This window comes from Crocodylus siamensis, chromosome 6 (assembly GCF_052110815.1).
Source record: "Crocodylus siamensis isolate JL-2025a chromosome 6, ASM5211081v1, whole genome shotgun sequence".
In the NCBI taxonomy this organism is placed as follows: domain Eukaryota; kingdom Metazoa; phylum Chordata; order Crocodylia; family Crocodylidae; genus Crocodylus; species Crocodylus siamensis.
This window is the reverse complement of record NC_143400.1, coordinates 27,334,139-27,345,900: the sequence shown is the minus strand read 5'-3', so window position 1 is coordinate 27,345,900 and position 11,762 is coordinate 27,334,139. Positions and strand designations below refer to the sequence as shown.

At 58.3% G+C, this 11,762-nt stretch overlaps 1 protein-coding gene across 1 annotated transcript; it reads left to right on the top strand.

Moving 5' to 3' along the window:
• The first annotated feature begins 1,960 nt into the window (after nucleotides 1-1,960).
• On the top strand, nucleotides 1,961-10,377 carry TRIM72 (tripartite motif containing 72). Its single transcript, XM_090054714.1, has 7 exons — nucleotides 1,961-2,082; nucleotides 4,285-4,685; nucleotides 5,414-5,509; nucleotides 7,057-7,287; nucleotides 7,765-7,787; nucleotides 7,947-8,065; nucleotides 8,405-10,377. Exons 2-7 carry the CDS (start codon nucleotides 4,287-4,289, stop codon nucleotides 8,980-8,982), a joined length of 1,446 nt encoding a protein of 481 aa, XP_089910840.1. The 5' UTR covers nucleotides 1,961-2,082; nucleotides 4,285-4,286; the 3' UTR covers nucleotides 8,983-10,377.
• The last annotated feature ends 1,385 nt before the right edge of the window (nucleotides 10,378-11,762 follow it).

Sequence of the window (11,762 nt, the reverse complement as noted above, 5' to 3'; positions counted from 1 at the left end):
ACAAGTGAAACGTGCAATAAATCAACACGGGCTATTCCTGCAGAGCAATTATCACACAGCAAATGGGTGAATCACGCAAGAAGTTGAGGCTTGCCACATGTGCAAAGTAATTATCACACAGCAAACAGCCAAATCGCATAATAAATTGCACTTGGCTGTGCCTACAAAGTGATTATCACGCTATAAAAATGAGCTTTGAAAAAATGAGCTAACCAGCTCTAAAATCAGCATTTGAGGAGATGCAGCAATGCTATAGCTGGTTTCTATGCTGCTTAAATTGGAATATGTCACAGGGCCCTTAAGTAATGCACTAATCACCTTCCAAATTCTTAAATTCATAGATTGTAAGGGGCTGGAAGGGAACCTATGAGCTGCTCCTTGGGTTCACCAGGCTGAGCGTTGGTGGTTCAATAGACCCCTTGTTGCTCCTTGCAAAGCCATTGGGTGCCGATCTCCATGTCCACGGGGCTTTGAGAAGTGCTGCCAGCATCCCACCAAAATCCCTAGTCCCAATCCAGCAACCTGCAGAAGACCTCGAAGAAGTGGGGCCAGGCCTCCTTTTGCAGGACCTGGGGGTGGATGTAGCATTGTAGAGTGTGTCTACACGTGCATTTGTGCACATTAAATCTAACCCCAGTCAACTCATAGAATAGATCATGAGGGCCCAAAGAAACCCAAGTGTCCGGCCAGGCTGCAGAGAGGCAGCGGGGGCCAGGGAAGGGCACCTGGCAAAAAACACCTGCTGGAAATGCAAGTGCATGTTATGGAGGGGAATGCGGTAAGAAGAGTTTGGCTGGCTAGGGGGCCTGGAAATGTGAGGGCAGGTTATATACAGGGAATAAGGTAAGAGGAGACCCAGGTGTCCAGGCCACATGCACACGCATAGAGAAAGCCCCCCGCCACACCCCCCCCCCACTCCTCACATATCCCTCCTCCATATGCGTGAACCATGAACCCCTCATTAATATTCATCAGCACAGGACTTAAGATGTCCACCCTCCCCCTTCAGGACCTGCCCCCCCACCCCCTCCCAAAGAACCCAGGCGTCCGGCGGGTGGTGATCTCTCGCTCCAAGCTCCCTAAGCTAAGAACCAGGCATCCAGAACCACAACCCTAACCCTAATTATATCCCTAACCTTATCCATAACCCTACCCCTAACCCCTGACCCTAAGGGCTCTTCTACACCTTCCCCAAAGAACCCCAGTGGCCGAGCTCCCAGCATGCCCTGCTCCCCTCGCTCCCCCGCCCCAGAACCCAGGTGTCCAGGCTCCTGGCAGCTGCCAGCCCTGCCTGCTACTTCCCGGCTGGAGAAACCCAATCCCATCAGCCTGGGAGAGCAAGTGGGGGAAGGGACGCCTGTGGGGACCCAGGCGTCTGGGATAGCCCACAGCCCCCGCTCCTTGCCCAGACAACCCAGGTGTCTGGGCTCCTAAACCCCCTGTTCCCACCCTTAACCACCCCAAAGAGCCCAGGTGTCCAGGTCCCAACCCTTGTGGGAGGGGGGGCAGTTTTGAAGGGGAGGTGAGGGGGCTTGGGAACCCAGGGGTCACAGCCCTAAAAAGGTCAGGAAAGAGAACCCAGGTGTCTGGGCCAGCCCCATTGGCAGGTGGGAGGGACTCCCCCAGGACAAGGGACCCAGGCCTCCAGGACAGCCCCCTCCCTATCATTCATGGGTGGGTGGGAGACCCTCCCCTAGGACAAGGGACCCAGGCGTCCCAGAGAAGCCCACCATTAGTGCATGGGTAGGAGAGTGTCCCCCAGGAGAAGGGACCCAGGCATCTGGGTGAGCCCCCACAACATTGGTGAGTGGGAGAGACTCCCCCAGAAAGGACCCAGGCATCCAGACAGCCCCCCCACACACACATTAGTGGGTGGTGGGAAAGACTTCCCCAGGACAAGGGACCCAGGCATCCGGGAGAGCCCCGCTGCCAAGTGCCCTCCCCCTGCCCCGCTGCCTCTCTGCAACCTGGCCAGATGCCTGGGTTCCCTGGAACCGGTGCCAGGGCTATATAGGGGCTAGAGCAGCCACCACCTCTCAGTCTCCAGGTCCAGCACCCGCCAGCCGCTCCCAAAGACTGCTGGTGAGTGCCCACAGCCCCTTGGGCCATATAAACCCTATAGGGACCAGTGGGAGAGCACAGGTGTCCCTGGGACTATAAACAGCATATAGGGACCGATACAAGGTGGCATGGGGTGCCCTTTGGCCATATAAAGTTTATAGGGACTGGTGTGGGGGGTATGGGGTGTTCCTGTGACCATATAAAGCCTATAGGAACCAGTATGGGGGGTCTGGGGTGTCCCCGGAGCCATATACAGCCTATAGAGGCTGGTCTGGAGTGTCCCTGAGGCCATATACAGCCTATAGGGATCCATGAGGGAGTGTGGGGTATCCTGTGCCTATAAGGACTGGTGAAGTGGGGCATGGAGGAGATAAGGGGCACCCTACAGTCTATAGGGACTAGAATGAGAGTATGGGGTACCTCAAGGGGACCCCAGGGCTATATAGCCTGTAGGGACCAGTGGAGTGGGGCATGGGGTATCTGTATACCTATAGGGATTGGTGTCTAGAGGACATAAAGGGGACCCTACAGTCTATAGGGACCAGTGGGGGGGATGGGGTACATCAAGAGGACCTCTATAGGGACCGCTGGGGGAGGGCTTGGGGTGTCCCTGGGGCTATATACAGCCTATAGGGGGCATGCAGTGTTCTTATGCCTATAGGGACTGGTGCAGGGGGCAATGGGGAGATGAAGGGGATTTCGGGGCTATATAAAGCCTATAGGGACCAGTGGGGGGTATGGGGTAGCTCAAGGGGACCCCAAGGACAAATATTGCCTATAGGGACTTACTGGGGGAGCAGAGGGTAGCCCTATAGAGACCGGCATGGGGGGCATGGAGCAGGCCCTGCAGTGCTGGGGGCAGGGCCAGGAGCTATTGGCATGGCAACGGCGCTCATGAATAATCACAAGTCACTGCTTAGCTGCCCCTCCCCCATGTGTCCATCCCTCCGTCCAATCCATCCCTCTGGCCGCATCGTGAGTCGTTGTCCATCCCTCCATCCATCTGTCTGTCCATCCATAATGATGAGTCATTGTCTATCTACCCATCCACCCAACCAACCAACCAACCAACCATCCCAACCTCCATCCCTCCCTCTGTCCCCCCATCCATCCATCCATCTCGCCACAGATAAGGACAAGTTATTGTCCACCCAGCCATCACTCCATCCATAATAATGAAGTATTGTCCATCCATCCATCCCAACCTCCATCCATCCAACCTTCCCGCCATGGTTGTCTCTCTCCATCTGTCCATTTGTAATCATCCATCTATCCATCTGCCCACCCATCCATCCATCTACATTCTTCTCCATCCATCCCTCCAACCCATAAAGCTGATTGATTCATTGATCAATCCATCTACCTATTCATCCACACCTACTGTATCCCTCCCTCCCTCCCTCCCTCTCTCCAATGAATCTATCCTTCTGTCTGTCTACACCTACTGCACCCATTCTTCCATCCATCCGATGAATGCATCCGTCCCTCCATCCCACCACCTCATCCTCCATCTCTCTGTCCACACACCCTCTCCACCCATGCCAATTCCCCCGTCCATCCATCCCCAGGAATGTGTCACTATTAATCGTGAGCTATTAATCACAACCTCATCAATGGTGCTAATAGCCCCATTGGATAAGGGGAGGCTGGGAGGGGGGATGGTTCATCCAGCCAGATGCCTGGGTTCCCTGGCAGGGTGGGAGCAGGGGGTTTAGGAGCCTGGATGCCTAAGTCCTCTGGGGGGTGGGGCACATGGAGGCCTGTGGCTCCTGTTTCGTGCCTATTTATAGCCAGGTCGGCCAGGCCTGGGGAGATGCCGGGCAGCGTTGGCATTCCCAGCCATATGTCATATGTCACGGCTGCGCATGTGACATGGGCTGTGGGGCAGGGGAGCTGCTGGGAACGGGGGCCCTGATTCGGGCCTGATCTGGGTTGTCCCCATGCCCTGTTCCTCTCAGATGCTCCACCCCAGAGCTGGCTGCATCTCGGGCCCCAAGCCCCCTGCTCCCACCCTCACCCCAAAGAACCCAGGCATCCAGGCTCCTAAACCCCCTGCTCCCACCCCACCAAGGGACCCAGGAACCCAGGCATCTGGGCTCCCAGGCTGCCCTGCATGGAGTATGGTGAGTGGGGGTGGGGGGTGCTGGCAGCCTGGGTCCTCTGGTGATGGGGGGAGCAGAGGGGCAAAAAGCCACTCAACCCCCGCCACTCCCACCCCACCAGCCATGTCGAACTCCAAGCAACGCCTGCTCCGGGGGATGCAAGAGGACCTCACTTGCCCCCTCTGCCGCCGCCTCTTCTCCTCCCCGGTCACGGCCGAGTGCGGCCACAGCTTCTGCCGGGCCTGCCTGGCCAAGGTCCCCCGTGGGGACCCCCCCGGGGACCTGGCCTGCCCCACCTGTGGGGTCCCCACACGGCCCGACCAGCTGGGCCTCAACCAGCCTCTGGAGCACCTGGTCGAGTGCTTCCGCCAGGTGCCCCTCGACCACTGCGAGGAGCACATGGACCCCCTCAGTGTCTACTGTGAGCAGGACCGCCAGGTTATCTGCGGCCTGTGTGCCTCCTTGGGCCGCCACCAGGGCCACCGCGTGCTCACGGCGGCCGAGGCCCACGACCGGATGAAGGTACGACCCTCCCCTGAGCGTTGGGGTGTGTTATGTGTGTTTGTTCCACCTCGGAACTGGTTGCATCGCGGGGCTGGAGAATCCCCTGAGTTGGCTTCAAGGGTGGGGATGGGGCTGGTGTCTGGGAACAAGTCCCTCAGGTCCCTCTATCCCAGTATTGAGCCTCTGAGTTGTTCTATGTGGCCATTTCTCAGTTGTTCCACCCCAGAGCTGGTCGCATCTTGGAGCCGGAAAACCTCCAAGTCAACTAAGGAGGTTGGAAGGGGGCTAGGGTCTGCAGAACAGGCTTCTCTGTCTTGGCGCTAGGCTTGTCTGTTGTTCTAAGTGGCAGTTTCCAAACTGTTCCACCCCAGAACTGGCTGCATCTTGGCCTTTGGGCCTCTAGATTGTTCTATGTGGCCATTTCCCAGCTGTTCCACCCCAGAGCTGGTCGCATCTCAGGGCTCGAGAATCGCCCCTGAGTCAGGTGTGGGTGGGGGGATGGCAGGATAGGAGCCTGCCCCCCCGCCCTGCCATGGGCCTATCTCAGGGGAGTGAGTTGTGCCCTTGTTCAATGCAGCCGTTCACAGCTGCTCCAACCCAGAGCTGGTCGCATTGTGGGTGCCCGCCCATAGGAGTGGGGGGCTTCTCCCTGATTCAGGCATGATTTGGGTTCTCAGGGAGGGAGGGAGGGCAGGGGGGCTATCTGCCCCAGCTCACTGTTGCCCGCCCCCGCCAACCCCTGACAGAAAGAGCTGCCCCAGCAACAGGCGCTGCTGCAGGAGGCCCAGGCGAGCAAGGAGAAGGCCATCGCCCAACTGGACCGGCAGCTGGCCGAGGTGAAGGTGAGTGTGAGAGTGTGTGTGTGTGTGCATTTCTGGAAAACACCTGAGGTCAGTGTGTCTCATGTGGTCTGGTCACCTGGGTTCTTTGTGTATGTGCGAGAGTAAGTGATTGTGTAACCCAGGCACCTGGATTGTGTGTTTGTGTGTGTCCTGAGGTGGGGGTCTGTGTGTCTGTTTGTGTGTCTGAGTGGCCCGGACACCTGGGTTGTGTGTGGCGGGGGGGCTGGAGAAGGGGGAAGCAAACGTCTAGGTTTGATGTGTGCACATGCTTGTGTCCTGGATACCTGTGTTGTGTGTTTGTGTGTGCTCCGGACACCTGGGTTTTGTGCATATGTGTGTGTATGTATGTATGTGTCCTGGACACCTGGGGGAGTAGTGGTCCAGACACTTGTGGGATGCATGTGTGTGTCCGTGCCGGACACCTGTGTTCTGTGTTGTGTGGGGTGTGGAGTTGTAAGTGTTGTGTGTCAGAGGTCATGGGAACCTTTGGGGTTGTGGGGGCCCTGGGACGGTCCTGGGACTCAGGTTGGCAGGATTTGGGGGATATCAGGGGGATTCATGGGGAGTGCGGGGGAGCTGTGGGGCCATGGGTGGGTCATGTGGGGGCATTTGGGGGCTATGGGGAGATTATGGGGGGTATCTCAGGCCGTGGGAGGATTTTGGGGGTGTCCTAGGGCTGTGGGAGGCTGGGGGGGCATTTGGGGTTCTGCAGGGGAAATTGGGAGGTTGCAGGGGATTTTTTATATGGGGGGGTCACAGGGCATGGGAGGAATTTGGAGGTGTACAGGAGCAGTGAGGCCATGGGAAATTTTGGGATGGGTTGTGGGTGTTGGGGGAGGATTTTGGGGGTGCAGGGGGCTGTTAGGCCATGAGCGGGTTGTGTGAGGGGTAGGGGGGATGTGTGGGGCTGTGGGGGGATGTGAGGGGTTATGGAGGTTCTAGGGTCATGGGGGATGTGGGGGTGGTGGGGGCATATTGGGGTTCTGGGGGGTCATGGGGGATTTGGGAGTTGTGGGGGTTATGAGGTGGTTGGGGCTGTGGAGTGGTGGGAGGTATGTGGGGGTTGTGGGGGGTCATAGGGGCATTTTGGGAGCTATCGGGGTTATGGGGTGGTGGGGACTGTGGGGGGGTATCTGGAGGTTATATGGGGGTTATGGTGTCATGGAGGAATTTGAGGATCCTTGGGGGTTACGGGGTGGTGCGGGGAGTGTCGGGGTTATGGGGTCATGGGGGGCTTTGCGGGATGATGGGGGCATATGAAGATTGTGGGGAGTTATAGGGTCATCGGGGTATTTGGGGGACCATGGGGTTCTGGGGTGGTGGGGGCTTTTGGGAGGGCAATGGTGTTATATGGGGGCTATGGAAGTTATGGGGTCATGGGGGGTTCTGGGGTGGTGGGGACAGTGGGGCAGGTGGTGGGGGGCATATGGCAGCTGTGGGGGGATTATGAGGTCATAGGGGGCTTTGGAATGGTGGGGGATATGGGGGGTCATTGGTCAGGGGGTTCTGGGGGGCATCCTGGCCCTGACCCTTGGCACCCCCCGCAGGAGGTTGTGGGGCAGTTCCGGGCGCAGGTGGGGACAGAGCTGGGCCGGCTGCGTGGGTACCTGGGGGCGCTGGAGGCAGCGCTGGGGGCGCAGGCGGGGGCCGTGGTGGCACAGGCGGCCGGGGCCCTGCAGGCCGAGCGCGACACCCTGAGCCGCTACCTGGACCAGCTGCGCGAGATGGAGGCCGTGCTGGGCGACGTGCACCAGGAGACCCAGACTGAATTCCTGCGGGTGAGGGGCCCCGGGTACCTGCCCTCCCCACTCACCCAATGCCCCAGCCACCCTTCCCCTGACCCTCCTGTGTCTAGCCAGCCATCGCACCATCTTGCCGTAGATGCTCTCCATCCATTCATCCCTCTACTCCCCTTCTGCCTATCTATCCATCCAGTCACCTGCCCCCTCTCTCTGTCCGTTCATCCCTCCAGTCACTGACCCCCATAGACACCCTTGGTTCATCCATCCATATAACTCCCTTTATCCATCTATCACTCCATCCATCTAGTGAATCAATACATCCATCCTTCCAATAAATCTATCTATCTATCTACAACTACTGTACCCACCCACCCTTCTCCACTGCACCCTGCACTCTGGCCACCTGGTTTCTGTTCCCGCAGAGCGGGTGGGAGGAAAGTGTGGCTGCTCTGGGGAAGGGGCCCTGGATGCGACATGCTCTAACCTGTCTCCCTCCTCTCTCTCCCCCCGCAGAAATACTGTCTGGTGGCCAGCAGGTGAGACCTCCACCTCCACCCTGGGGTGCCCTGATCCTGCCCAGGCCTGGGGGTGCTGTCAGGGGGAACGGCAGCCCAGAGGTGGGCTCCCTTGCCCCCCTAGGGGGTGGGGGCTGAGCTGGGCTGGGCCCTACCCTTCCCCCCGCCACCGCCCCACAGGCTGCAGAAGATCCTGAGTGAGGCTCCCCCCGCCGCCCGTATGGACATCCAGCTGCCCATCATCACCGACGACTTCAAGTTCCAGGTCTGGAGGAAGATGTTTCGGGCCCTGATGCCAGGTGAGGGGCCACTGGGGGGTGCAGAAGGCCTCTGGGAACCCAGGCGGCCGGGCCCAGCAGACTCTTTCCCCTCAGCTGAGGAAGCTGGAGGGAAAAGCCCAAGCGTCCGGGCCTGACACTGCCCCCAGCGGTCAAGGAAGAACCCAGGCATCCAGGTCTAGTGCTCCAATCCCTTAGGCAAAGCACCCAGGCATGTGGGTCTGGTGCTCCAACCGCTTGGGCACAGAACCCAGACATCCGGGTCTGGTGCCTCAACCACTTGTGTCGATGAGGGGGGAGACCTGGTGACCCCCCAGGTGACTGTCCTGACCTTTCCCCTCTCTCCCGTTTCTCTCCCAGCCTTGGAGGAGCTGACCTTTGACCCCGCCACAGCCCACCCCAACCTGGCAGTGTCCAGGGATGGGCACCGGGTGGAGTGCCTGGACCAGAAGCAGGCAGGTGCCTCCCCAGATGACCCTGGACGCTTCGACAAGACCAACGCTGTGCTGACCCACCAGAGTTGGCTGGATGGCGAGCACTATTGGGAGGTGGCCGTGGGGGACAAGCCCCGCTGGGGGCTGGGCATCATGGCCGCCGAGGCTGGGCGCAAGGGGCGCCTCCAGGCCCTGCCCTCTCATGGGCTCTGGCTGCTGGGGTGCCGTGAGGGGAAGCACTATGAGGCCCACGTGGAGCACAAGGAGCCCCGGGCCTTGAACCCGGAGGCCCGGCCTCGCCGTGTAGGCATCTACCTGAGCTTCCAAGAGGGCGTCCTCTGCTTCTACGATGCCACCGACCCAGACAACCTGGCGCAGCTCTTCGCCTTCCGTGAGCGCTTCCCCGGCCCGCTCTACCCCTTCTTCGATGTCTGCTGGCACGACAAGGGCAAGAACAGCCAGCCCCTGGAGATCTGCGTGGCTGAGGGGCAGGCCTCCTCCTAGGCCCCCTTGGCCTCTGCCTGGCCCGCCCTGAAAGCCCTGATTTCCCACCCCCCCAACCCCCTCGGTGCAGGAAGTGAGGTTGTACAAGAAAGAAATGTCGCCCAGTCAATAGATTGTATCCTCAACCCTGTGGGAGGAAGTGAGGTCTTTTGAGGAAGAACCATGTCGGTGGAAGTAGATTTTATCCCCAACCCTGTGGGAGGAAGTGAAGTCATTCAGGGAGGAGCCACATTGGTGGAAGTAGATTATATCCCTGACTGTAGGAGGAAGTGAGGTCATCAGATTAATAAACATGGCCCAGTCCCATGTTGGTGGAAGTGGACTCTATTCCTGACCCCGTGGGAGCAAGTGAGGTTGTTCAAGGAAGAGGCACGGCCCAGTTTCACATTGACGGAAGTAACCCCTGTCCCCAACCCTGTGGGAGGAAGTGAGGTCATTAGAGGAAGAGATATCACTCAGCCCTGTGTTGGTGGAAGTAATCCCTATCCCTGATCCTGTGGGAGGAAGTGAGGTCATGGCAGAAGGAGACATGGTCCAGTGAGGAGGTGGAAGGAGCCCCTATCTCCCATCGCAGGAAGTGAGGTCTGGGCAGGAAGAGATGTTGCCCGATGAGGTCATCAGATGGAGGAAGTGATGTTGCCACATGGAAGCAGAAGTTCTCCTGGGGCTGGGCTTCCCACTGGCAGGAAGTGATGTCATTTGATATAGGTGTTCCCTGTTGGACCATGACTCCACCTTGGAGGAAGTGATGTCAACACACTGATGAAGGTAGTCTCTGTGGGCTGAGGCTCCACTCTGTGGGAAGTGATGTCATCAAGGATAGAAGTGCTGCCACAACCGCCTTGGACCCTCACAGGAAGTGACATCACCATATTGATGTCAGTGTTACAACCATCTCCCCTTGGGCAGCAACTGCACCTGGCAGGAAGTGATGTTGCCACATTTATGTGTGCATTTTCCTTGGGCCACTGTTCTGCCCCCACAGGAAGTGATGTCACCAGAGTGCTGCAGGCATCATAACCATCCTTGTGGCTATGGTTCCACCTGGCAGGAAGTTACATCACCACACTGGACTCTGAAGACCATGCCCAATCATGTAACAGGAAGTGATGTCACCATGTTGCTCTACATGTCACCTCCATGCCCAACTACTTGCCCCCTCACCCCAGGAAGCACATCTCCTTGTTCCTGTAGGCCTCATAATCCCACCCCACCTAGGAAGTGACATCACCAGACTGGAGCCACACCCCCCACAGAGCAGGAAATGACATTACCGTATGGCTCCACTCCTGACACACCTCCCCCTCTGGTGGGCTGATCCTATTGGTGCAGCTCTGGGCGCAGCCTGGTTTGAGTGTGTCCATGCACACACAATAAACGCACGCCACAGCCACATGTATTGTGTGTTGGTGTGTGTGTGTGCATGTCAGATGGTATGGCTTTCCCCCAGGCTCTGTGTGTGTGTGTGTGTGTGTGTGTGTTATGTGGGTCCGTGCATAGGCGAGCGGTAGGGGGTGCATGGGGGTGCATGTGCCCCACCTGACAGGGCTGGTGCTCCCCCGATGGCCGACAGTCATGCTGTCAGTAGGGCTGCCCCACTGACAGGGCCACCATCATCAGTGACTTCTGCGGGTGTCCCCCAGATTCAGGGGGCACCAGTCACTCATGGGTCTGTGTGTCTGTGTCAGGTGATATGACTCCGTGCTGTGTGTGTGTGTCCCGTGTGAGTTCATATGTGTTTCTCAGCTGGTATAACTCCCTGTGCTCTGTGTGTGTGTGAGTGTGTGTGTGTGTGTGTGTGAGAGAGAGAGGGAGAGAGAGAGAGAGAGAGAGAGAGAGAGAGAGAGAGAGAGCAGGCAGGCCTACCCCTTACTCTTCATCCCATTGGAATCACCGGGACCTCTACCTCGTCTTCCCTCCCCTTTGCCTGCCCTGTCTTGGGTGCCAAGTTGTTCTTTCGGAGTCTGGATGGTCCTCCGTGCTGACAAGGTCGGTCCTCCACAGGCTCCACCTACCCAAACCCCGCCCCTTCCCACCCCAGTAATGAGTCCTGTTTTCCTGCTGGCACCAAGTGCAAGTCTCTGGGTCTCGCTTCCTCTCTGGCCTGGGTCCCTCCTCCTCCCCACCTTTGCCCAGGGTCATTCAGGCCCTTCTTTACCCTGGGGTCATCTAGGCCCCTCCTTTCCCCGGGGCAGTCTAGGTAAGGTGCTGCCAGCTGGGTCTTGGTTGCAGCAGAGAACCTCGTCCTGGTCCTGCTCCAGCGGCTCCTTGTTTCCTCCACACCGCTTCCTGTTCTCCCATTAAGCTTCCCAGGCTCCCCCAGGTCAATTCCTAAGGCCCTGGGAGCATGTGCCCCCTTCCCTGGAGCTCTTTAAAGTGCCCATTTGGGAAGGAGTCTCCCACCCCCAATGTTTCCCTGGCCATGTGGTCTGTCTGGCCTATTGCTGGGCAAGTTGCCACCCCTGGAGCTTCCTTGGGGCACTGCCGCTTGCTTGGTTTCCACCACCGGAGTGGTTTTCCCAGATAAGTTTTCTGGCAGTGGAAATCCCATGACTACCAACATGGCTTTCCTACTGGCTGGGGAAGACCACAACCATGGCAGAGGGTAGTATTCAATGTGGGTCTATCTGTGCACATGAGCTGCTACAGCTCCCTGTGCTCTCTCTGTGCGTGTATGTGTGCGCATGTGTGTGCATGCCCTGGATACCTGTGTTCTGTGAATGTGTAGATGTGCACTGGATGCCTGTATTCTGTGTATGTGTCCTGGATGCCTGGGGTGT

What these genes read in the sequence shown, in the direction of transcription:
- TRIM72 (XM_090054714.1), top strand. Translation starts at nt 4,287, where the DNA reads ATGTCGAACTCCAAGCAACGCCTGCTCCGGGGGATGCAAGAGGACCTC. An exon ending in AGGCCCACGACCGGATGAAG is followed by an intron (nt 4,686 to 5,413) that starts GTACGACCCTCC and finishes AACCCCTGACAG; the next exon opens with AAAGAGCTGCCCCAGCAACA. An exon ending in TACTGTCTGGTGGCCAGCAG is followed by an intron (nt 7,788 to 7,946) that starts GTGAGACCTCCA and finishes ACCGCCCCACAG; the next exon opens with GCTGCAGAAGATCCTGAGTG.